This window comes from Xenopus tropicalis, chromosome 2 (genome assembly GCF_000004195.4).
Source record: "Xenopus tropicalis strain Nigerian chromosome 2, UCB_Xtro_10.0, whole genome shotgun sequence".
NCBI classification, from domain to species: domain Eukaryota; kingdom Metazoa; phylum Chordata; class Amphibia; order Anura; family Pipidae; genus Xenopus; species Xenopus tropicalis.
This window is the reverse complement of record NC_030678.2, coordinates 146008269-146032907: the sequence shown is the minus strand read 5'-3', so window position 1 is coordinate 146032907 and position 24639 is coordinate 146008269. Positions and strand designations below refer to the sequence as shown.

The 24639-nt window shown below is 41.0% G+C and overlaps 1 protein-coding gene and 1 non-coding gene across 2 annotated transcripts; both read left to right on the top strand.

Moving 5' to 3' along the window:
- The first annotated feature begins 12249 nt into the window (after positions 1-12249).
- mir10c (microRNA mir-10c) lies at positions 12250-12320 on the top strand. The gene has a single exon (NR_049542.1). It is a non-coding gene; the product is annotated as a microRNA mir-10c (primary transcript).
- Positions 12321-13927: 1607 nt separating this feature from the next.
- Positions 13928-16683, top strand: hoxc4 (homeobox C4). Its single transcript, XM_002936638.5, has 2 exons — positions 13928-14797; positions 15246-16683. The coding sequence occupies exons 1-2, from the start codon at positions 14248-14250 to the stop codon at positions 15587-15589; spliced, it is 894 nt and encodes a 297-aa protein (XP_002936684.1). The 5' UTR covers positions 13928-14247; the 3' UTR covers positions 15590-16683.
- Positions 16684-24639: the final 7956 nt, after the last annotated feature.

Genomic DNA, 24639 nt, shown 5'->3' with positions numbered 1-24639 from the left:
TGTCCCTGCTGCCGCCTCTGCCGGGGGCCTTCCCCTGGGGCTGGGGGACAAGCCCGCTAGGGGTAATGTGTAAATGGGGCGCAGACCCTCATCTCCAAGTTCTTATAGCGATTTGTTCCCTATTTGCGCTCTATGTACAATATACTGAACCTGATGCGCTTTTTGAATTCATGAGTGCAACAACAAAAAAGAGCTTTTAACCCTTAACTTGAGGCTCCCACCTGATGTCACTGTCCCGATGAGCTCACACTCTAGGAGTTCCCTGCATTGCCCAAAAGTATTTTGGATGGGAAAACAAGTATTTCGTTTTATTCAAACCCAGCATAAAAGCATGGCCGGTCCACCTTAGGTACACACCCTGCTCTGTATTTGCCTCTCTCCCACACACATCAAAGGAAAAGGCAAATAGTTGATGGGGTTGCTGTTTGCACGACTCCATCTGTTGGCTTGAGAAGAGTCATAAATTAAATCATATTCACAGTGTCTGCAATCGCCTATTTACTTTTTTTTTCTGATTTTGGCTTTCAGCTTATCGGCATGTTACACTCATTATGTAAAGTTTAGAGACCCAAACAATTTAGAGTGTGTGCAATGGATATTTCTAAGACGGGTAGGGGAATAGCAGGATATAACAAGGTGATTCAGTAAATACATAAGATTGGAAAAATTGCATTTCTAATATTAGATTCGTAATAATCCTGATGTTAACTGTTAATGTAATATAAGGTTAGTATCCCCTTTCTCCTGAAATTGTAATTTCCTGCAGCTGAATTGTCTGAATTATTAATAAATCATATTCGGCTTTATCCTATGAAATATTCAATGTGCAGCTGTTTAGAAATCAGAGCTAGAGAGCAAGTAAATGAAAAGATCCCCCAAACTATCAGGGCTGCTTCTTATGCGAATGGGGGCTGGGACCCAGATTTCTGCACTTGCACCTTGATCGCATAGACTTTATTGTGCGATTTATTAGTGACACTTTACAAATATGTATGTTATTATTTTATTATGTTATTTATGTTATGAATAGTGCAGCACAGTTTGCAGATTCATTCTCTCTGCTTATGTAACAGTCCCCCTACTCATACAGGTCTTGGTGCAGCCGGCTTTAACCCTGCATGTTTCCTTCACACAGTGACGACATCACCGTCATATCTAAGACAAGAGAACGAATAGATCCTCTTATACTCGGGAGGTCCCAGGTAGCCGAGTGGTTAGGGGATCCGCCCTCAGTAGGGTCAATCCCCACTGAGACGCGGGTTCAATTCCCCCCTTGGCCGCTGGTTGTACCCTGTGATGTTGGACAAGTCACTTCACCCACAGTCCGGGTTGGCTGGTAGCCTTTTTGACTTTTTCAATGGCTACATTTACTTTTCCTCTTTTTACATTTTCAAGGGCAGCTAATGATTTATAATACCAGCTATAAAATTGCCTGCCTTAATTATGGCTGATTGTCCCTGTCACAGTTAGTGGAACTGAGCTGTCTATGGCAGCTGAAAGCAACTGTCACAGGAAAAATCAGTTTCTTTCCAATAAAAAGTCAATTGATACACATCCCTGATGCTTGTGATATAACTATGAGAGCCCACTAGATATCAGACCAATGCCAATGGCAGTAAGAGACTGAAAGTAGTTGCAGATCAGCAATAGCTGGATATTCTGAAGACAGGGGCGCTGCTGCCATAAGCCTGCAAGTTACTATGGGCAGCAAAAAGCCACTCCTGGTAGCTTTAAGAGCTAAAATTCTGATTTTAAATCAGATTTTCCACTCTGTACTAGCAATGTGGCCCCCTCTTCACACCTCTGCAAGGGAGGCAGCACCCCCAAAGGCTGCCTCAGGGCAGCATAGACCCCATAAAATCTGGGCTGGCATTGCTTTGAAAGTGCAGGGCAATTGGCAGCGCTAAAACCATTCCAAATTAGACTCCCAATCCTGGGTGAATTATTATTGCACAAGGATCACAGTGATGGTGCTGGGCGTCTCTTTCAGAGGTTATTGGAAACCTTGGGGGATAACATTGTTATTAAGTTAAACAAAATCAATTTTAATCAGCTATTTCTTTTCTAATGGAGAATTTCCATTTGTAAGTTCTATCAAAGTAATTCATTTTATTAGATTTGATTGCTGCAGTCCAAGGGAAAATAGGGAACACTGGATTTATATGTTTGGTTTGGGATTAATAATGTACCATTCATATCTAGCTATATATCGATCTGTCTATATCCATCTCTATCTGTATACATCTGTGTCTCACATTTATCTATTTATTTATTTATCTGTCTCTATAATCTGTTATGTATCTATAGTGTATTTGTGGTATCTGTCTATCTATCTATCTATCTGTCTATCTATCTATCTATCTATCTATCTATCTATCTATCTATCTATCTATGTCTATATTAATATATTATAATTCTATATCGTTAATCTTGTATATATAGTTTCTATTTAGTCTCTATCTATCTATCTATTTGTTTTTAATACCACATTTTTATTATATAACGGTATCTATTAATAAAATAATATCATTATGAATATAATATTATACTATTAATATTTAGCATCTCACACTCTCTCTCTCTCTCTCTCTCTCTTTTTCTCTATCATCCTTCTGCCCATCGCAGTCTCTCTATCAGGCTCAGCTTGCCATTCTAGGTCTGTCTATCTGTGGGAGTTTGTATGTACCCGAATAAGATGTAAGTCCCTCATATAGCGTCGAGCCCCTCTCCCTTACCAGTAATCAACCAGTGATGATGTAGAATTAATTAGCTTTATATCTGTGGGAAGGGCCTGTCGCTTATATTATGCCATCTCAAAGATGCCCCATGTGCCCCGTTTATATTACTGGTTGAATATTATCGTTTAATTAAAAGCATCGGAAGTAAAGAGGCGCTGCTGTGGGTGCGCTGTAAGTGCCGATGCCCCAGTAGCCAAGTGCCTGCGCCAGGGGGGGATGTAAGCTGGGAAGTGAGGAGCCACAGGCACATGTGGGCGGTGGGGGCTGCTCTGTGTCACTCTCACACACGTCCTCGTCTGTTCTCTCCCATAGGTACCCCGGGGGCAGAAGTACTGTCACACTAGTAGGTAAGTCACCTTGTGTTGCAGGGGCACATACATGCTCTGTTGCTGTACAAAGAATAGAGCGACCTCACTGCAGAGTTTAATTGCAGGCAGCTTTTCTAGCCTAGAGGCAACATAAACGCTGGTAGGTGTCTTGGTTTCTAAGCACAGACACCAAGATCTTCTTTACAAAGCAAATTGCACCCTTTTGCCATCCAGCTGTTAGACTATTCCCAGAGCGGCCACAAAAAGAAGGTAAACAAGAAAACAAATCTGAGAGATTCCTCCGTTTGTTAGAACAAGTCTGATACTTTTTTTCAAACACTCATTTTCTCCTGATACCCTCTGCGGTCGAAACGTCTCCCTGATAAGGAACTGCACTCATTTGTAAATATGAACTTGCACACGCAGAGCACCTATGTGTTCATGCCCAAATGAATGTGTGTATGAGCCTATGTGAGTGTCTGAGTGTGTGTAAATCTTGGTTGGCGATTTTTAAATCAATGTTGTGACCACAAAAGCAGGTTTAGCGAGTTCATATACACACACTGATATCAAGGTCTGGCTGACTGGCAGCTCTAACATTCCATTCCTTCTGCTCCTACCAATGGGCTACACCAGCTGTATGCTCAGTTAGGAAACATAAAACAAAATTAAATAAACAGATAAAAATACAGTAGAAAAGAATACACAAGTAAACACACACATGAAAAAATAAATAATTCGTTCCTACATTCTATGTTTTATACAGGGAATCATCTTTATGAGTTGATATAACTACCCCTATTACCCCATGTTGTATATGGCCAATCAACTAAAATGTATATATACCTTTATTCATATAGTGCTACTTTTATGGACAGCGTTGTATGTTTTAACAGTACACCACTGACAAAACAAAACCACTACAATAAATATAAATATGCACAATATGTTACAAAGACTACTTGCTAACAGAAGAAGTAGGGAAGACCTGTAGAACGTATAGCCTAAAAATATATGTCAAAGTTACCAAAAAGAATACAAACAAAGCTATAGGTCTCTGGAGCCCCAACAAGTATATAAGGAAAAGGATGGAAGGCAGCAGTGTTAGTATTCCCAAAGATTAGCCAGAATAGGCAGCACAAATACTCTATGTAGGGTAAAAACAAGCAGGTCTAATCTGAGATTTAATACATGCCCTGGCATATTATGTACAAAGATGTGCAATTAGCCTCCCACAAACCCGATAATTAGTTACTATCTATGGCATCTTACAGAGGACCCTTTGAAATTTGGCAAAATCTACATATTGCCTGTATGGCTCTCAGTATATCCGAGTTCAGCTGAAGAAGGGCAGCAGAGACCATGCAAAAGTGACAGTCAGTAGCTGACAGATAGGCATGTGATCTCCAGTCTCTTTGGCCCTGCTGGTGTTTTTTCGTTCATAAACGATAGAGCATTCACCTGCCCTCTGCTGCCAACCCCTGTGCCCACTGCGCCCCCTGACTTCCCACAATTCCTTTATTTGACGCTGCCTATTTGTGTTGCATTGGTAAGGTAAATAGACCCAAAGGATTCATTTTACATAGGCACATAAATCTTCATTCCACTGCTCTGCCCAGCACCCACAATCCATCCCAAGATATATACACATTTCCACAAGAAACAAATTTGCTTTGCAAGTGAATTAAAATTATTACAGGCTTAAAATATCTGTGTTGTGGGCTCAGTTGCAGGGCAGCACTATTAGCCTTTAGCTATTGATATCGGCACAAACATCTGGCTGTGCAGAGAGGCAGCTGTAACCCAAATACAAGCGGCACCTCCAGCTCCAAATGTCCTTTATGCTCATGTGGCTGCAAATGAGAAAGCGCCGTGCTATTTAGAGAATGCTTCTAGGTCACAGAGTTAATGACAAAAAAACTATATTTGTGTTGCTTCTTGTCTTCCCTGAAAGCTCATTCCGAGTCTCCAGCCGTAGAAATAATCCTGACAGCATATAAATCAGGGCCAGGTACCTATCATTCAATCTGTGCATAAATTGTGAACGTGGGCTCATAACTAGGCAATGTGTCTGTAGATTTGAGGTCGCACACACGGGTTTATTGATGACGCTGTGGGAACATAACAATGACACAGCCCAATATCGTTGCTATATCTATTGCTCCCATGGTTGTTAGGCACCCCATAAAGCACAGCAACGATCACTGAGCCCCGAAAATCTCCACCCCGGCAATATACAATAGTATATCTGTCATTATCTCTGTGAAGCTCACACACCCCCTACAGCTTTGTATACTCAAAAACACTCCTTAAAAGACATTGTACCCACACAGTGTTACCTTACACATAGCTGTCACACTGTGTACACATAGATTCCAGACTAATACAAAATCAGACGTTACAACACATATAGTGGGGGTGAATAATTATCAGTGCAGCTTTAACCCAGTACAACAGCCCTACTAGCTGGTAATTGTATGTGTTTTCGTAAGCCTGCTCCTTATCCCACACACCTGCCTTACTCACACCTTGTGCAGCACACATACACAATACATGCACACATACACCACACATGCACACTTATACAAAAACACTTGTTTTCCTCCTATTGGTGTCTGTAAGTTATCTACCCACAGAGTGCAAACTTTAAGATGCAGATCTCCTTCTTCTTTCATGTCATTTTAATATTCAGAACTTAAACGTAACTATATTTTTTATTTATCTTTTAATATCTTAATATTGCATTTCCCCCTGTTTGCACCATTAATGTATTGTATCCGTTGCATACACAATTATAACTTTATAAACATAAATATAAACATCCAATTTCTTGCCATGCCCCTCAGACACGTTACCCCCAAAACATGAACAAATACCAACCCAAACACAGCTTGCACACCTCTAACATGCAGCACAAGGCAAAGCTCCCACAGTTACTGGCAGTGAATTGGTACCATTATGGGCAGATAGTAGCACAGACACACTGGCACCTGTTGCTGCCCCATCTGTTATATTAGACGACTATATGTTTATTCCATGACTTTCTAACCAGCTTTGAATTGCCACAGTTATAAATTTTCCCATCCATGTCTGCACGTCCATAGCATAACGTATATAAATGACTAAATAAAAACCACGAATTGTATTTGGTTGCTCATAGGAAGGCAGAAATTCCCAGCAGGTACACAAGATTGTTCCCATTTATCCCATTAAAACGCCTTGGTGTTATAGGGGTCCCATATATATAATCCCCTGATGCTCAGTTATGAGTTCCTAGAAGATTCTCACCAATCACCATGGCCCAATTACAGGGCACTTTATGTGATAAGGAGGTTGATTTCTTCCTTGCACTGATGCCCCGGGCCAGGGTATTTATTTCATTCCTCGCTGCTCTGCCCTGTAACCACAGTACTTGCAGGCTGTGACAGATGTTGGATGAATTCTAATAACTATATTCGCTTATGCACCACTTGTTGCCTTACTCCCATTCTGAAAAAGGCGGTGATTAGATTCTTGTTATCTCTCCACATCCCCTTTATGGTTTCAGCTGAGCATAAAACTCTACTAAATCCAGATTTGTTCGTCATCTGAGCCACGAAAGGATCAGAAAAGCCACTTACAAAGCAGAAGAGAATCTCTTCTGACTCGGTAATCAGTGGTATTTAAGCCGCAGCCATATATTCACAGGACAGTCTCCGGCACAACAGCATGGCAATGTGTATGAAGCACAGACTCACTAAAGAATCGAACTGAAAATCTCCTTGACAAAAGGTTTTTATTTAAAGGTTGTTCACAGGGTTCCATGATGTATAGAAATAAATTGAGCAAGTAGTTCGCACAGTGCGGCCCCCCAACCTCTCAACCAGATCCATGCCCTTCAGCTACTGCTAAATAAAAGTGTATAAATGTTTCCAGTATCTCAGGGAGAGGAGTGCTGTTAGAAACACATATACAGGCACTTGGAGATCAATGTAGTGACCTGGAAATATGAGTTTTCTCATTTGCTCCTATCATTCTGAGCAGGATTGGCTGTGCCACTGTATTGCCCCAAGGGCACACATAGGTACAAGGATGGGCAATAGAGAGCTTCTTGGCTACATGCACTGGTCCCAGCACATTATGACAAGATGTGGCTACTGGTCCCAGCACATTATGACAAGATGTGGCTACTGGTCCCAGCACAATATGACAAGATGTGGCTACTGGTCCCAGCACATTATGACAAGATGTGGCTACTGGTCCCAGCACATTATGACAAGATGTGGCTACTGGTCCCTCACAATATGACAAGACGTGGCTACTGGTCCCAGCACATTATGACAAGATGTGGCTACTGGTCCCAGCACATTATGACAAGATGTGGCTACTGGTCCCAGCACATTATGACAAGATGTGGCTACTGGTCCCAGCGCATTATGACAAGATGTGGCTACTGGTCCCAGCACATTATTAAAAGATGTGGCTACTGGTCCCAGCACATTATGACAAGATGTGGCTACTGGTCCCAGCGCATTATGACAAGATGTGGCTACTGGTCCCAGCACATTATTAAAAGATGTGGCTACTGGTCCCAGCACATTATGACAAGATGTGGCTACTGGTCCCAGCACATTATGACAAGATGTGGCTACTGGTACCAGCACATTATGACAAGATGTGGCTACTGGTACCAGCACATTATGACAAGATGTGGCTACTGGTCCCAGCACATTATGACAAGATGTGGCTACTGGTCCTAGCACATTATGACAAGATGTGGCTACTGGTCCCAGCACATTATGATAAGATGTGGCTACTGGTCCCAGCACATTATGATAAGATGTGGCTACTGGTCCCAGCACATTATGACAAGATGTGGCTACTGGTACCAGCACAGGTGACCTTTGCTTGCCCTCTGAGTTAGTCTGATCACTCCCTACACATTGTGGGGGGAATCGCTATATCACTGCATTGATTTCCAATTGCCTGATCTGCCAATAATAGAAAAGAGAGCATCTCTTTTGTAACCTGTGTTTCAATTGCAGCTTTTCATCCTTTCGGACACAGAGGCAATATATCCTGTCATCCAGATGGGGTATTGATTATGGAGGGGTGCTGTTTGGGGAGGTTGATAGTGGGCACAACAAAATACCCTTGTATTTACTTGATGGTTATTTGGATGTTTTATTAGTAGTAGCAATATGGCTACTTTAGATTGTTAGTTATCACATCAATTATTTATTTAACCAGGACCAGAAGGCACAAGTATTTAGTTGGTGTCAAGCCGGGGAAGTGTGCACTAAATACACACTGGAGGAGTGTAAATGAAATCTATATTTTGTTTATATTATTATCCAACCAGCTTTTTCCTGTGGCTAGTAACTGGCTAAAGGTATGTCCCACAGCCCCCTGTATCTGCCCAGTACGGATTTAATATCTGCCTTACCCCCTCATCAGCATATTGGAAGTACAGGGTCATATACCACATTACACAATTTGACCCAACAGAGAAGTTGCCCCTGTTTAGTAGTAGTATATATACATATATATATATATATACACACACACATATACACACACACATATATACCGTATACGCATTGCTTTGTGATCATTGCAAGAAACCCAGGGGAGTTCTGCTGTGTTTTTACACATGAATTTCGTAACTTAAAGGATGTTACTTAAGAGTTACCTTGTAGCAATCATCTCTTGATTCTTTTCCTAAACTAATAATGCCAATAGTGTTTTTTTCAAGTTACCATTTCACTGTTACAATTGTATTAATCCCGATGACTATTCCGAATTCTAACGCAATCCAAACATTGTTACTAACCTTAGCAATTACAAAGCGTTACAGAGCACATTAATATATATAGCTGTATAGTTCTAATTTACAAGCAAAGTGTGAATTGGAAGTACAACATTAATATATAGATATACAAAACTATTAGCATTTCATACAGGGCTGCACATACACACAAGCAGGCACACACCTGGCACTCACATATATTTATTGAAATTTGCTCACCTGCAGAGTAAATGCCGTTTTTAAAATATCAGCGTACAATTTACATACCATGCAAACACAAAATACATAAAATATACAAATCAAATTACAAGGATAATTTTATGCGATGCCAAATGCAAACGGTTGGGTGGTATGTTTTTTGTAAGCTCCTCTTTGTTGTATGAAGCAGCCAAGACAAAAGAGGGTTTCTTCTTTACCTCTGCACAGGCGCCTCCGAATTGCCCAAATAAATTCTGTGAGTGAGTAAATATCTGTGTGAGAGAGTATTTGTGTGTGTGGGTACATTGTGTGTAAGAGTAAATCCTGTAGGTACAAGGGGACACGCCGAATGGCAGGGTGGGACTCAGGATACCAAAAACTTCATCTGAGCAGAGTTCATGAACTAAACATCCATTGTCCGTATACCAACAGCAGGCATTTGCGATGTACATTTAAATCGCAGCTTCACGGAGCCCTGGGTATATCCTAGTTTTATTGTTTAGTGGTTTTTTTTTAATGTTGGAAAAAAGCGAGAGAAAAAAATTAACAGCATAAAAATGAAACCTCCGATTACTTTGCCTGTGGGTTCAATTTTTCCCTTCTACATTATAACTAGTTATTGAACTAGCTCTGAGATCTAAAGGCCATTTGTGCTGAGACAGATTTCAATGGAGTTTGCCCATCAATAATCTTTGGCAGTGACCTATTGGTGGAAGTCAAGCAACCGAGGTGAAATTCAGGTCACGCTGTCTAACCGGTATTAAAATGCGTGCAGTTTCCAAAAAGGAGAGAAAAAAACCTCTCTGTGCTGGATGGGAAGGAAATTCAATTTTCACAAGCTGAGCATAAGTAGTTTTATATGTATTTAGATATACACATTCAATTGATAATGTGTGTATAGGAAAGAGAAAAAGAAAGAAAGGATAAAAAAAAGAAAGAAGAAAAAAGAAAGAAAGAAAATAGGAAGATGAAAATTGATGATTTTGTTTCTCTTTATTAAATGCAAGTAGAAGGGCTCATTTGGCTAACACATTTAGGGCAAACACAATTATTTTAATGCATATATTCATGCTTTTATATATTAGGTTAGGCAATTTGAAATCTAACTTTTTTTTACATTTAATTATGGAAACGCTTGTGTGGGTTTTAGTTTGTGTTTATCATATGTGTATAATATGTGTGTATATTTAGGTGTGTGGATTTTTGTATGTAGGTGTGTTTATTTTCTATTCATGTGTACAGTGCGTGTATATTTATGTGTGTGTGCTTGTTGCATGTGTGTGTGTGCTTGTTGCATGTGTGTGTGTGCTTGTTGCATGTGTGTGTGCTTGTTGCATGTGTGTGTGCTTGTTGCATGTGTGTGTGTGCTTGTTGCATGTGTGTGTGCTTGTTGCATGTGTGTGTGCTTGTTGCATGTGTGTGTGCTTGTTGCATGTGTGTGTATATGTGCATAGCTGAATGTGTTGTGCTTAGGAGCTAAGGGAGGTGCACACGTGTAAGGTACACACTGAGAGGGAAGGGTACAGCCAGTACAGCCAGATGCTTATTAGTAGGGAACCGAGCTGATCTCTTATACAAAGAAGGCAGCAGAGAGGCAGAGAGGCAGTTTATTCTCCATGCACAGATTGCTAATGGCATTAGGTGTAGGTTAGCAAAACGGCCAGCATGGTAATAGCACCTTCAGTGAAACCCGGGGGACAATGGCTGCTTATTTTTCTCTAGAACTGTTAAAAAATCATGCTTTGTACTTAAAATGTTTCAGTAACTCTACAATCAGATATTGGCTCTCCGTCCAATGCAGCCTGGAACAGGCACAGCGAATATACTGAGAATTGGATTTAACTCTTAGCTTGCTAGCCTGCTGCAAACGGGGATAATGATCTCCCTCCAATTCTGCCCTGTTCCCTTTCTTTGTGTACGATCCCCTGACTGCCCCTAGCTAGCAGCCTAATGAGCCGCCTCTCCGCCTGCCCCTGCTTCCATCCAAACTCAGCAGCTTTATTGTGGTATGGACCAATAGACAGACAGAAAGACAAGCAAACAGATAGATGATAGCTAGAGATGATAGAGACAGAGAGGTATATAGATGGATAGATAGATAGATAGATAGATAGATACTAATTGTACATAGAAAAAAATAAATAAACATAGTCACATTTATATTACATTTGTTTCAAAATATTTTTATAAAGATGATAGATATATGACCCATGTTTATATAAATATATAGATAGACAATAGAATATACTTTGATGCATATACTGAAAGGCAGATTGACAGGTACATAGATAGATGATATATGTCTAATATTTAGAGCTACCAACTGACTGAGAAGCTGGAAGATTTGTTCACACAGGCACATACAATACCAAATGGCACAGACACACAAATATATGAAAGTTAGGAAGTACTTAGGTGTTCAGCCAGGACATTGTTAGAGGCAGTGTTGGGAGAACTGGCTTCTCTACTGTCATCAAGTCATTTATTTAAATGGGTGTACCCCAGAATCACAGGACCAACTGACATAGTGGGGTAACCCATAGTTATAGGATTGTTTGGGAGAGAAGGGTATCCCAGTGTTACAGGCCTAGCTGGAGGAGTGAGGTACCACAGACATATGTTTTAAAAAGGAATTGGCAGAAAGTTATTTGCAATGCCCTTAGCCTTCTGTCCTTATCCACAGGTGTATCAGGGTACTTGGCACTGCCTGGCTTAAAAATAATTTGGGAAGGAGGGGGTGTATTAAAAGCAGCCTAGCTCCTGTGTAAATGGCTATAGTTGATGCCATAGAAAATAGACTATAGTGCCATGCATAATACAGACCCAGTTGGTTTCTACCATTAAGCCCCTTCATAGACAATACAATGGCTGTGCATATTCTGGCACAACCCATGTGCTAACACGAAGAAGCACTAGGATCTTATTTCCCTTGTATATATTGTGCAGAAAATGTTGCAATGTCACAAGGGAGGGTTTGGCTTGTTACTGAGCTACCCATTGCACAAAAGTAGAAAAGATTTAAATTCAAGACACATGATCAGCATGGAACAAGCCTGTCCCTTCTCCCTGCTTTCTGTAAGCTCAGGAGCCAGAATTGCAAGGGTCTTCTCCAGCTCTTACATCTGGATGGGGGTCCCTCGATATCTGTAGCTTTAACAGGGGCTTTGTATATGGGATCATATATATATATATAGTCTTGCGATATCAAAGAGGCGCTTATATGCACCCTGTAGAATCGAATTTGTGTGAGTTCTGAACCACAGATTCGTCTCTAGGGGGGTATATGGGTGATGCTACAGACTTCTCTCTAGGTCCTGCCCAAATGGATCTCTGCCTTCATCTCTCTTTGTGCCCAGCACTTGTCTGTTATAGGGCACTGGGGCAATCCTGTTTGATTCTCCCTCTCTCGCATGTCGGTTTATAAGAAGGAGGTGGGAGGGGAGGGGATTAAAGGTGCAGATTAAATAATCATAAAATAAGGCATTATTACATTTCCTATAAATACTGAGCAGCCACCGCAACGAGCAGGTCCCAACCAGTGCAAAGACTCTAAACCATTCCTCCTGCTTGATTTATGGCTTTTTACTGCCCTATAAAAGCTGTTACAAGGAACCTAAGCCTGCAACACCGCTGGCACATTTAGGCTAATAAATAAAACATAAACAGCTAACTTTATGTGTCACTTTTATTGTTATCAAATAAAATATTGCATTGCCCCTGCAAGCTATGATTCCGTGCTATAATTGTTATCAAGCAGAACAAGGGAGCAATCAGATTTCTCCTCTCCCATTTTTAATGTCTAATCTAAGCTCTTGATAAAATACCTAATTGCAATAGCTCTTTGCTGGGAAATGTTTACATAAATTCCCTGGGTTTTTGAGCTCTATATTATCTGCTGGAAGTTGGACGGGGGAGGGGGGGGGGGGGTTGCTTGGTGGGGAAATAACAAGGGTCCCTCTCCAGCCATTTTTGTCTACTTAAGGAGAAACTATAGGACTGGTTTGTTTTTTAATGAAAATTGCATTGGGTTCCTAGGTCCTCAATCCTAAGCACTTAGTGATTGCACTGGGTGCTGACATCTTCATCTGCTTCCCAGGCTTGGAGCTGTAAGGCTAGGGCTGAGATACAGGCAAGCACACTTGAAACTTTAATCATGGCACATTATAGCCCAATGGGAGCCAAGCGGGGCTTCTGGAAGAATCATTGCAATGAGATTCTCCTGGCATCGTGGGTCCATTCTTCCCCTAGGTGCTAAGCCAAATAAACACATCATCATAACTATGGGTGGCTTCTGGGGTCCCTGTATTAAGCACTAACAGCCCAGCTAGTGACCCAAAACGAAAACTGCACCTTATTTCATTGCTCAGTGTTTCATTTCTTTCCTCTTTTCATTGCAGTACCCTGCGAGCATGGATGATGCCCATCCTATGAGTGCCACAGACATTGCCCAGCTGCACAGACTGCAGGTATGGACACAGGAGCAGCAGCAGCGATTTCAGGTGTGGGCAGAGGTTGGTTCTTCATCTGGTAACATTGCATTATTGTGTGTGTGTGTGTATGTAAGCCTGTGTGTGTGTGTATGTAAGCCTGTGTGTGTGTATGTGTGTGTGTGTGTATGTGTGTGTGTAAGCCTGTGTGTGTGTATGTGTGTGTGTAAGCCTGTGTGTGTAAGCCTGTGTGTGTGTGTGTGTGTGTAAAAGCCTGTGTGTGTGTGTGTATGTGTGTGTGTAAGCCTGTGTGTGTGTAAGCCTGTGTGTGTATGTGTGTGTAAGCCTGTGTGTGTGTGTGTGTAAGCCTGTGTGTGTATGTGTGTGTAAGCCTGTGTGTGTGTGTAAGCCTGTGTGTGTGTGTATGTGTGTGTGTGTGTGTAAGCCTGTGTGTGTGTGTGTGTGTGTGTAAGCCTGTGTGTGTGTGTGTGTGTGTGTGTATGTGTGTGTGTGTATGTGTGTGTATGTGTGTGTGTATGGGGGGGCACTCTCCACCCACCTCTGGGATCCATGTAATGGGCAAAGCCAGTCCTACCTGCTCATGCCAACCCAATGCTCAATGTCCCAACCCTATGGGCATGCACAAGTGCACAGAGCCCAATGTCAGCCTATGGACTCCACCAGGGCAACAGAACAACAAACAAGGGAAGGAGAAAATCATTTGGAATGAGCCTCTGGTTCCTTATCCGGGGACCTGAGCGCACGTTGTGATTGGCTGGAGGAGTCACATGGTGAAAGTAACTTTACGGGGTCGCCAGCTAGTAGGAGGGCTTTATGGAGCAGAAAAACGACAAAGCGAGAAAAATTATTTTCCACTCCAGAAATTAATGATCATGAGTTCGTATTTGATGGACTCTAACTACATCGATCCGAAATTTCCTCCATGCGAGGAATATTCGCAAAATAACTATATCCCAGAGCACAGTCCGGAGTACTACAGCCGCTCCAGGGACCCTGCCTTTCAGCACCACCAGGACCTGTACCCGCCAAGAACTGCTTACCCAGAGCGCCAGTTCAGCTGTGCCAGTATCCAGGCGCCGGGCAACCCAGCAACCCACCCCAGGCTCCATGGGCAGCCCCAGAGCAACCACAACCTTGTAGGCAAATCTCAGCTGTGTGAGCATCCAACCCCATCCCTTGCCTCCAACAGCAGCTCCAGCTCTCCCTCTCCTGCACCCACAGCCTGCACCCAGGCACCCACCTCTGAGCACCCCACCAACACTGCCTCTAAACAGCCCATAGTCTACCCCTGGATGAAGAAAATACACGTCAGTTCTGGTAGGAAACTTTGGCTTCCCTCTAACCCCTCTCTCTCTCTCTCTCCCTCTTTAAAGCTTAAGTCTTTGGGTTAGCACAATTGAACTGGATTTACGACTCCGAATGGGTAATTACACCCACCATAAATTTTATAGCCAAGCCTGTCTGGGTTGCTTCAGCCATGTGGCTCATTCAGATCTCTATGTGGTGTGTGTGTGTGTGAGAGAGTCAGGGAGAAGCTTTGGAAGGGGAACATAAATAATTCAGCCTCTTTGGAGCTTAGGGAACCCCCTTCTTAATAGAGTACAGAAACCTGGATCGTTAGTGGATTTCAAAGGCTTTTTATGTGGTCTCTTCCCTCTTGTGTGATCCCTTCCTCCCTGTGCCTGTGCTTATCCTATGTGCCTATGCCCATTCCCTCTCTTTATTTTCCCTTCATCCCCGTCTGATCTTCTCCTTTCTTTCTCAGTGAATCCTAATTACACTGGGGGTGAGCCCAAGAGGTCCAGAACAGCCTATACCAGGCAGCAGGTCTTGGAACTGGAGAAGGAATTTCACTATAACAGATATCTGACCAGGCGAAGGCGCATTGAGATTGCCCATTCCCTGTGTCTGTCCGAGAGGCAGATCAAGATCTGGTTTCAGAACAGGAGGATGAAGTGGAAAAAGGACCACAGGTTACCAAATACTAAAGTCAGATCCAACGCTTCTTCCAATGCTTCCAGCAACATCATTGCTTCTAGTGCTGCTGCCAGCGAGGATCTATCGCAAAGCTCCACTCAGGATCAGCGAGAGGATATTACAAGGTTATAAAACACATGGCAACACACACAACAAAACAGATGACTGAATATTTATAGAATCTAATATATATATATATATTTTGGTTCTTCTAGATGTATTCCTTTTTATGTTCGTTGCTTGTGCGTTGGAAAAAAAAACATGAAGTCTCTCGGTCATCATATAAAGGCTTTAAATGCATGCCAGCCAGCATGGAGCCAGGTTTTCTGTACAGTGTTTCTCTTTTCTTCTATTGATTTTTATAAAGCCAGTTTGTCTTTATTTATTGTGCATTTTTTGGGGAGGGGTGGGGGGAAAATGTTCAGTTTCATGTGAATTTTTTTTTTCTTAAGATTAAAAGAAAAACAGGGTTGTGAATTTGCCCTTTAAATATTTAAAATAAGTCTGTAGTAGATGAAAAATATCGAAGTGGGACGAATTTTTTTTTGTATAAAACGATAAGGATGATATTACTATGTGCAGATCTTCTCAAAGGCACAGATAGCAGCACACGAGCTAGAAAGTGGCGTGCATTAAATCAAATAATAACAATATTGTGAAGATATTGAAAGAAAGTTTCCAAGTCGGCTAGTTAGCTCGTTGTTTTGTGAAAAGTGTCCTACAATTTCCCTTTTTTTATTATTTTATTTTTTTAGTTGAGACTCTGATGTAATCCTAATTGCTATAAACAGTCCCAGTGTTATGTGCCCGTCTCTGTGTTCAATAAACCAGTGAGTGTGCTTGAGTTCTACCTGCCAGTCTATTTGCTTATTTTGCTGTACATGTGAGCCACGGTTGGAGAGATAGGTAGATTCCAGGGGTTTATATTCCCCTTGCAATATTACAATCCCAGGAGATGGGGGAATATACATCCCCTAGCACTGCACACTTCGTGCTGCTTTGTGCTTTTACAGATGTAACCTTGAAATGACTGAGCGAATTGTTGTTTACATTTATTTATTTTTTTATATATATATTTATTTTGTTATTGGCCTATCTGTGTTTTATTACTGTGTAGCTAGGATTACTCTGTGCTGTGTGAGCATGATATTCCCACTTTCTATTAGATAATACATTGGATTTCATTCCGAGTAGAGTTTAATAAAAATTGGAAAAAAAAACCTCAATTCATTTATTCGTTTAATTCATTTATTTATGTCCCTATCTATGTGCCTTTAACCAAAAAGGACTTGAATGCTGGTTAGAATTAGTGCGGGGTGGCAGGGGTTGTTTTTCTAAGGGTATCATTGCTGCTGAATGGGAGATTTGTTTTGTACACTGATTTGTCTGTACCCTTGGCAGAGCTGTGTAAGGCATTCCCAAATGTAAACAGGGCTGACCCCACAAAAGCCCTTCTGATCCCTTCTCCATGCACTGGGCTCAATCCTCGGGTTGGAGATGTTTTTCTTGACCTGTCCTATCTGCCCTGCCAAAGGAATGTTACTTTTCAGGTAGGCCTGATACACACCAGGCTCCCTAGTGAGCTGGGCTTTAGTGGGGTTATCAATTTGTATAAGAAGCCACAATGCCAGCTTATCTGCAGATCCTTGTTTGCTCAAAAGGTGCGTTATTGTCAGTAGGCAAACAGTTTGGAACGATTTGCTAGGCTCTGAAATCAGGTCAGCTTTGTGGTGCATCTGGGCACAATCCGAAGCACAGAATAGCTATTTTGGAATCAAGAATGTAGTAATACAGTGCCTCCCGGATCACTGTACCTGCCCCATGCAGCTCAAATGCCAATAGGTTCCATTTAATTCACAAGGCTACATTTCCTCTCTAGATGAAACCGTAGTGTTTATTTTTTTACTCATTTTACTCAAATTAAATATTGATAACGGATGATGCCACAATGTTACTGAATTAATGTTATAGCTCTATAAATATTAACTAACACAAAATATGTTTCTTTTTGAAACCCAGAAGGCAATTTTATTTTTCGGTGCATCTGGTTCATTAGTTGATTTGCCCGTCTCTCTCTATTTCTGTCCCTCTCTGTCTCTTTTTCTTTCTGTCTCTCGCTGTCTCTTTGTAAACTACTTCAAAATTTGATAAATTAAAATTGAATGTCGCAGGCAGTGCTGGCTGAATAAGATGGGGACTTTTGTGTTTCTTGTGTCTGGCCAGAAAGCAGCAGATACATTAATCAAGTCCCCACTATAGGCTGCATATATTGAATTAAAGAATAAAATAACATCAGGGCTAGATAAAACGATTTCTTTAAATTTTAAAACGAACGGAAAAGATCGCAAGGGGAAGAAATATTAATATCTAGAAATTACATGTTGTCATGCATTGCTTGAGCTTGGTTTAAAGTTCTTTTTCCCCCTCTTTTTCCTTCTTCTTACTAAGTCCTACAGTCATGGCAATGACACTTGCAGGATTCTGGGCTATATGAATGCATTAAACTGGGGGCAGCAGAGAAGAATGCACAAAAACCACTGTCCCCCATCCCAAACCGTCTCCTCTGAGCTTTCTTTTTAGCCTTCTGATGCCTCCATGTTGAGAGGGTGAAAAGGTATTTTATTGAAGTTCGGGTAAAACTGCAGAAAACAGAGTTCACGGAAAGGACACATTTTCTATCCCATTAACTTTATTTTAGGCAAGAAGCCTGACCTCTAAACCCTTTGACCTATGCAGGTCTCACAACGTGTATCCTCTCTGTTATTCTACATGGGACTGGAAACTTCTATATTACACTCTCCAGGAAAAATGAAGTTGGGGCATGTTTGTTATATAGTGTTTTGTTTTATTGGCAAACATGAGCAATGAAGCAGTTTCACTCCCATTCACACCCTATTGCTAAATATTCTAACTTATTCATCTTTCAACACATTCGTATTACTCTGCAATAATTTCCAGAAATATAGAGAACAGTATAACCCCCTTTCCTTTGCCCTCTATGCCTTTTTTTCTCACCTCACCATTTCTGACTTCAAACCTATGAAATACACATTTTGGCACTTGTATCTTACAGCAGCTTTATTCTATTTCCTTAATAAAAAAAAAACAAAGCAATTTCCTGCTTCAATAATGGGAGACACAATTGTTACAATTGTTTCTAATATTTCCAGGCTTGATTGTAACTAATCTCAGACACTAAATATACAAATAAATCATTCTCCGTTTTCGTTGTTACATTGTCCCTTTTCTTCAACTTCATTTTCATTCTTTCTTCTCTCTGTTTCTTCTAAACCCAAACCGAGCTGCTAGCAGCTAGAGGTCAGTGGGAGTGAATCTACACCCCAAGCAAACAGTCCCAGTGCCATAAGCAGAGTTCGCAATAAACCATCAGATCACAAAGTCTAAGTTGGGGATTATTCTGAAAAAGAGAAGCCTAAACTTGTGGATTGATTTTGACTGTAGTGTTAAGTGCAACCTTCCTACTAAAGAGGTCTATATTAAACAAAGTTCCTTAGGTGAGAGCCCTGTCCCATTAGCTGTGTATATTGGAGGAGAGAAACGTCAGATAATCCCTTATACCCCCATCTATCGCTTTCTCCTCTTTCTCTGTTTAGTGTAGGGAAAAAGTATATTTGGAAATACTATAAATATTGTCTCTTGAGGACTCCGCATTCCTTTTTAGCCGTCTGCCCAAAACTAGGCTTTGTTTGTGGGTCTAGTCAGCCTCTTGCACAGATTGCAGCCTATTTACTGGCTCTGGGGGTTAAACACAGGCCATGTTTCTCTATGCCTGCGGTTCCATGTTAAACTTCGCTCTTACATCGAATTAAAAGACAAACAGCCACCCGGAGTTAAGTGTGTGAATTACGATTCCTTCGCCATAACTGCCAGCCTTCCATTGATGGCCATTATATTTATTGTGATCCCTTATGTCATTATCTCAAAATATAGTTTTATGCACTTCCTAATATGTCCTGGTGATTTATTCTCTATGGCAGATCCCCAAACCAAGTGAAGAAACAGCCATACAAGTAGCCAAGAATTTCTAGGCTTTGGAATTTCAGAACTTTCCGCATAGCCAGAACCCCCTGTATTTCTGTGTATATATAACGCTGTGTGTGTTTGTGTTCGTTTAGATGACTGTTTGTAGGCATTGCCTTCCCTCCCATGTGCTTAAATTATAATTATTACACAGGAAAGGCACACTCGTTGTGAGGAAGGTAATAACCACTCACAAACACAAATAATCGCTTTACAAAATTAATTGTTTTTACACACTCAGATATTTAAATGCCGTCGTCAATCTCAATAAATACATTTAGGTTAAATATATGTTGTCGGTGTCAATTACTAGCTGTGTGCAATAAAATTGCTCTGTTTCGGTGCATTTGTCTAAAAGTGATTGCATTGTACAAAGAGAGACTATTCATTTTCACTCCTACTGCTTAAGGAAAAACGTGTAGGGATTCCCAGTATTTATTTTCTTTTAATTGAAATGCTGCAATAAAAGAAAAATAAGAGCAAATTTGCTAGTAATATACTATATATGTATTAAACGCATTACCGGTTCAGATGTAGCGAAGAAAAAGCATGTTTATTGTATCGCAAGTCTTGCAAAGCTCATAAATGAGAATGGTTTGCGGAAATCTGTATCAAATCCGTATCCAACACATTTTGCATTATGCCTATGGCAGCTCCCTCACTGGGCATTTAATGCTGTTATTGATAGTAGTGGTAGATATGTTACCACAATATATGTCACTAATGGGCAAGATATATCTCACACATAACTAATATATAATAGTGAAGGTAGCACTGTGTATATCACACTGGCAGAGAAAACAAATATTATGGGTAATCCCCCAACAGATACCACTGGTACTTCAGAAAGAAGATATGGATAAGTATATTTCACTGGCACACCGAAATAATACTATGGGTAAACCTATATCCCTTTATAATGGCGCACCAGCTATCAGCAGCATTTGTTATCACTAGTACACCATTTAGATAATAAAGACACACCAAGCATACATCCCTGGAAAACAAAATAAATATTATTGGTGTATATCAGGCAAAAATAAATAAATTAATTAAAAAGTAGATATAAAGATCATCCGCAGTATATTTCATTGGCATTGAATATATCATGTGGGTAGCCCCCAATATATATGACTGGCACACCAGATATGAGCCAAGGTTTTATTACTGGGGAATCAGTAACACACGGACGCCCTCATTATATCACTGGAGCACTGAATAGATATAAAGGTTACCCTAATATATCGTAATGGCCTTCCATATAGATAATATTTGTAACACTGACAAACAGAATATATTATATGCGCACCCCAGAATATTACTGCACACCGAATCGATAATATCTCCCCATATGTATTCGGAACATATTATAAGGATACCGCAGTATAAACCGCTTTAAGACCAAAGACACCATGCAGGATCCCCAATATATCCCACTGGCAGTCCAACTAATAGCAGATTCCCAGTATGTGTTATTTATCTAGGAGATTTTGGATCAGTGCCGAAGTCAATAGAGACCTTGGCCCCTTCCTGGCGAAAAGCCGTCTCCGTTAACCCCTTACTGACTTCAGCAACCAACCACCTAGCCTACAATGCAAGCTAAGGGAGACATCAATATTATAATAAAGCATGTAACCTCCCTCAGTATAAGACACACACAGATTTAAGATATAAAGGGAGTTCACAGGTTGGGCTGTATATTCCCTGCCCTGTCTCTAAAATGAACCAGTCTGATATTTACAGTGAATTGCCTTCCATCAAGCACTGGGCTCATATTGGCCTGTCTGGGGAAAGCAAATGGATATATTGCTGGTCACTGATGCTTGTAATGTTATTGTATGCATGTTATTGGAAGAGTATTGTTCCTATTAGGGGGAGTAGAGTATTTTAGCCAATAGCCTTGATAAGACCTGAGTTTCATCCTCATGGGATATCCCCCAAGCCTGCCTCCTGCATCATTATTTAGATTGTAAGCTTTTTGGGACAGAGTGTCCGCTGCCTGTGAATTATACTGTGAGAACTGTATGCAGTTCTCTTTTTATAATGATTGACAGTTATGTATTTTAGTGTTGCTAAAATATTCCACTGTCTACATTGGATTAAGTTTTTATTTGCAAATTGTAACTCTCTTGTAGCTACTGTGACTTTAATATTCCATTTCACTGGCCTGTGCTGTGCAGGGAGCAGCCTGACCAATAAATATTTACTGGATATTGGCAGGGAATGGCTGCAGGTTGGTTTTGCATTTTCCCGGTCATGACCCCATGCGAGGACAATAGGGGAATTCTCTGGGGCCCCAGAGGCCTCTCCGGCCAGAAGCTCTGTTCCCAGCGATTGGTGCAGGCAGCAGGTATTTCCCAGGCATCTGTGTATATTCACAGTGAGATATACAAGGAATAGTTTGCTTATATCAGTAATAATAATAATAATAATAATACCACCACTACTGCTAATAATACAAATAATAATTAACAGAGAAAGGGGGCAGAGAGCAGAGCAGTTCAGGAGCCTTGAAAACTGCTCTCCTGGCTGTTGGCAATATACAGCAATGAAAACTAAGGAGCTGAAACACTGGCAAACCACAAGGCAACACCCTTACAGAATTGCCCCTGCCAGTATTGATATAGTTGGTCTTCAGGTGCTACTGGCAGGGCTGAAATACATAGAGAATGCAACCTCTAGCCCTCCAACTGTTGTCACACTGCTGCTTATTCTGAAGGGATGCTGGGAGTCTAAAGCTGGCCATACACGCACACTGTTAAAATATTTCAACCGTGTGTGGGCTTAGCATTATCATCCTAATCATTTTCCTACCATGGAGGGCGATCGGTCGTTTAGTCGATCCGCCAGGTTACAAAATTTTGGTCGGATAACGATGCACATGTATTGTGTATCAGACGATATCCTTGGGGGACATACAATGTATTTCCAGGAAGTCACTTTCGTACAATTGGTGTCAACTATTTCATGTTCAGAACATCCTTGGATTTTTGTCTGAATATTGGTTTCAGGCCATTGCATTTAAACATATGACAGATATCTGAACGTTCGTTGGAAGAAGACTAAAATCTGAACCTGTAAAGCCATACATACACCGATATAATCCAATTTTTGGATTGTGTGTGGGGAATTATGGGGCCGATAATTTTCATACCGCGACGATTGGTCATTTAGTCGATCGGGACAGGTTAGAAAATTTCAATCGGCTAACGATAATATCAGTGCATGTATTGTGTATCTGATGATATCCTTGTGTGACCTACAATGTATTTTCTGGACATCACTTTCGTATAATTGTTGTCTTGCAATGATTAATGGTCAGAACATCCTCCAATTAGTTATTTTCAGGACTTTACAATTTAAGTCTGAATGTTAGTTTTAGATTGTTGCATTTAAATCAATATCTGAATGTTCGTCGGAAGAAGAAGAAAATCTACGTGTGGTCACCTTTCATTTTGCTAACATTCAGGGGCCAAAAATGCCTATTAAGGGCAAAGACAGATGGGGTGATTAGTCGCCACAATTTTTTAAAACCCCAGTTGCAGCATCAGAAAACACAGTTGCAGTGAGTAATCGTGGCGGCTAATCTTCGTACAAGTCTCCACATTCCAAATTGTACCACGTGAGGCTAGTCACCACAACTTTTGCAGAGGGCGATTAGTCGCCATGACTGGATTCTTAATATTGCGGCAAATAATCGCCCAGTCTGTCTTTGCCCTATGGAAGCAATTTTATCAGTTAAAACAGGCCATTGTGGGACACTTTATCAGCAGGCTAGACTCAGCTCACAGTCCTTCCCAATTAGATGTTCATGCCAAAATACTAAATATATATGTGACACCTGTTTGTAATTTGCAATGTATACAAGAGTATATATGCTGAGGACTTCCCATACCAGTCAGTTGAACTGAAGAAGCTGCTCGGATGAGTAGTGAAACGTCTTCAATGATTACTTAACAAGTCCAGTTGCTTTAGATTTATTTATACTAGATATACCATGACCTGGATGAATGAAAATCTTCATAGTCATGTATAGAACATTATGATCAAATAATTTGGTGGTCAAATTAAGTCCTTATGGTGTACAGGTGGTGCAACTGTAGCAGATTCAGTTACACATATGGCCTGACACCAAATGTAAAATTGTTTAATTGTTGTTCATGGCCCTAGGGGTTTCTGATGGAGGTCATAAAGCAAATTACAAATGAGGTGAGTGTTTGGGTTAGATCAGATTGGGATCAACCTGTTTGTGGGAACCTATAGGAGGGTTGGCATTAGTTTAGTACCTCCCCACCAGCATCAGAGGGGTCCTGTGAGGAAATTTTTTTGAAAAGTACAAAAGATATATGGAGCCTCATTTACTGTCATTGGATGCAGCACTATGAATAGGACCTTCATTCACAAACTGTGTGCACCTGTATTTCCTTGTTCCTTGAATCAATGCTGCACCCATTACTATGACAGAGGCCCAGTACGCTGAGGTAGAAAGATTTAAGCCACCTCATGACAGGACCAAAGACTTTTGGATAAAAGTACTGCCTTATCATTAAACTTATGAGCTGCTAAGAAATGAAGCCCATAAGGTTGTCAGTATGGGTATGGTATCTATATCTTTAAGGTATACACCCTTCTGTTGTACAGCACTGGGGAATATGTTGCCGCTTTATAAATACTTGCTAAAAATGATAATAATATAATGATAGTTTCTGATTTCTTTTTTAATCTGTGGTGCATCCAGTGTTGTCTGGTAACACATAGAGCTTGGCAGGATCAAAGGCACCCACCAGGAAAAGGTATCCCTTTTTACAACATTTCTGGGGTGTTTTCCCTTTGTCCAATGTCCAGCAAAACTGGGATCAAGGGCTGACACAGTCAGCAGAGGGCCCCTGTGCCAAAACAGAGTAAGGACCCTCACACCGCTAACCACATCACACTGCAGAGTGGGTTTAAGTAGTTATCTGTAAATCATTTTATTATGCTGAGAGTCCCTGGGCATCCACACTGGCCGCTCATGCTATATGGCCTCTCCTGACTGAACATACACAAAAAAAAAGTAGCTGTACAGGAGAAGCTTTTCCAAGGTGCTAGTGTATCAGTAAGCTAAGAATTTGCTTGGAATTCTTCTTGTTCCACCAACACAG

Bases quoted from the DNA above. Each gene is read 5' to 3' on its own strand.
- hoxc4 (XM_002936638.5), top strand. From the start codon at position 14,248: ATGGTGAAAGTAACTTTACGGGGTCGCCAGCTAGTAGGAGGGCTTTAT. The intron at 14,798-15,245 runs GTAGGAAACTTT...TTTCTTTCTCAG, and splicing joins GAAAATACACGTCAGTTCTG to TGAATCCTAATTACACTGGG.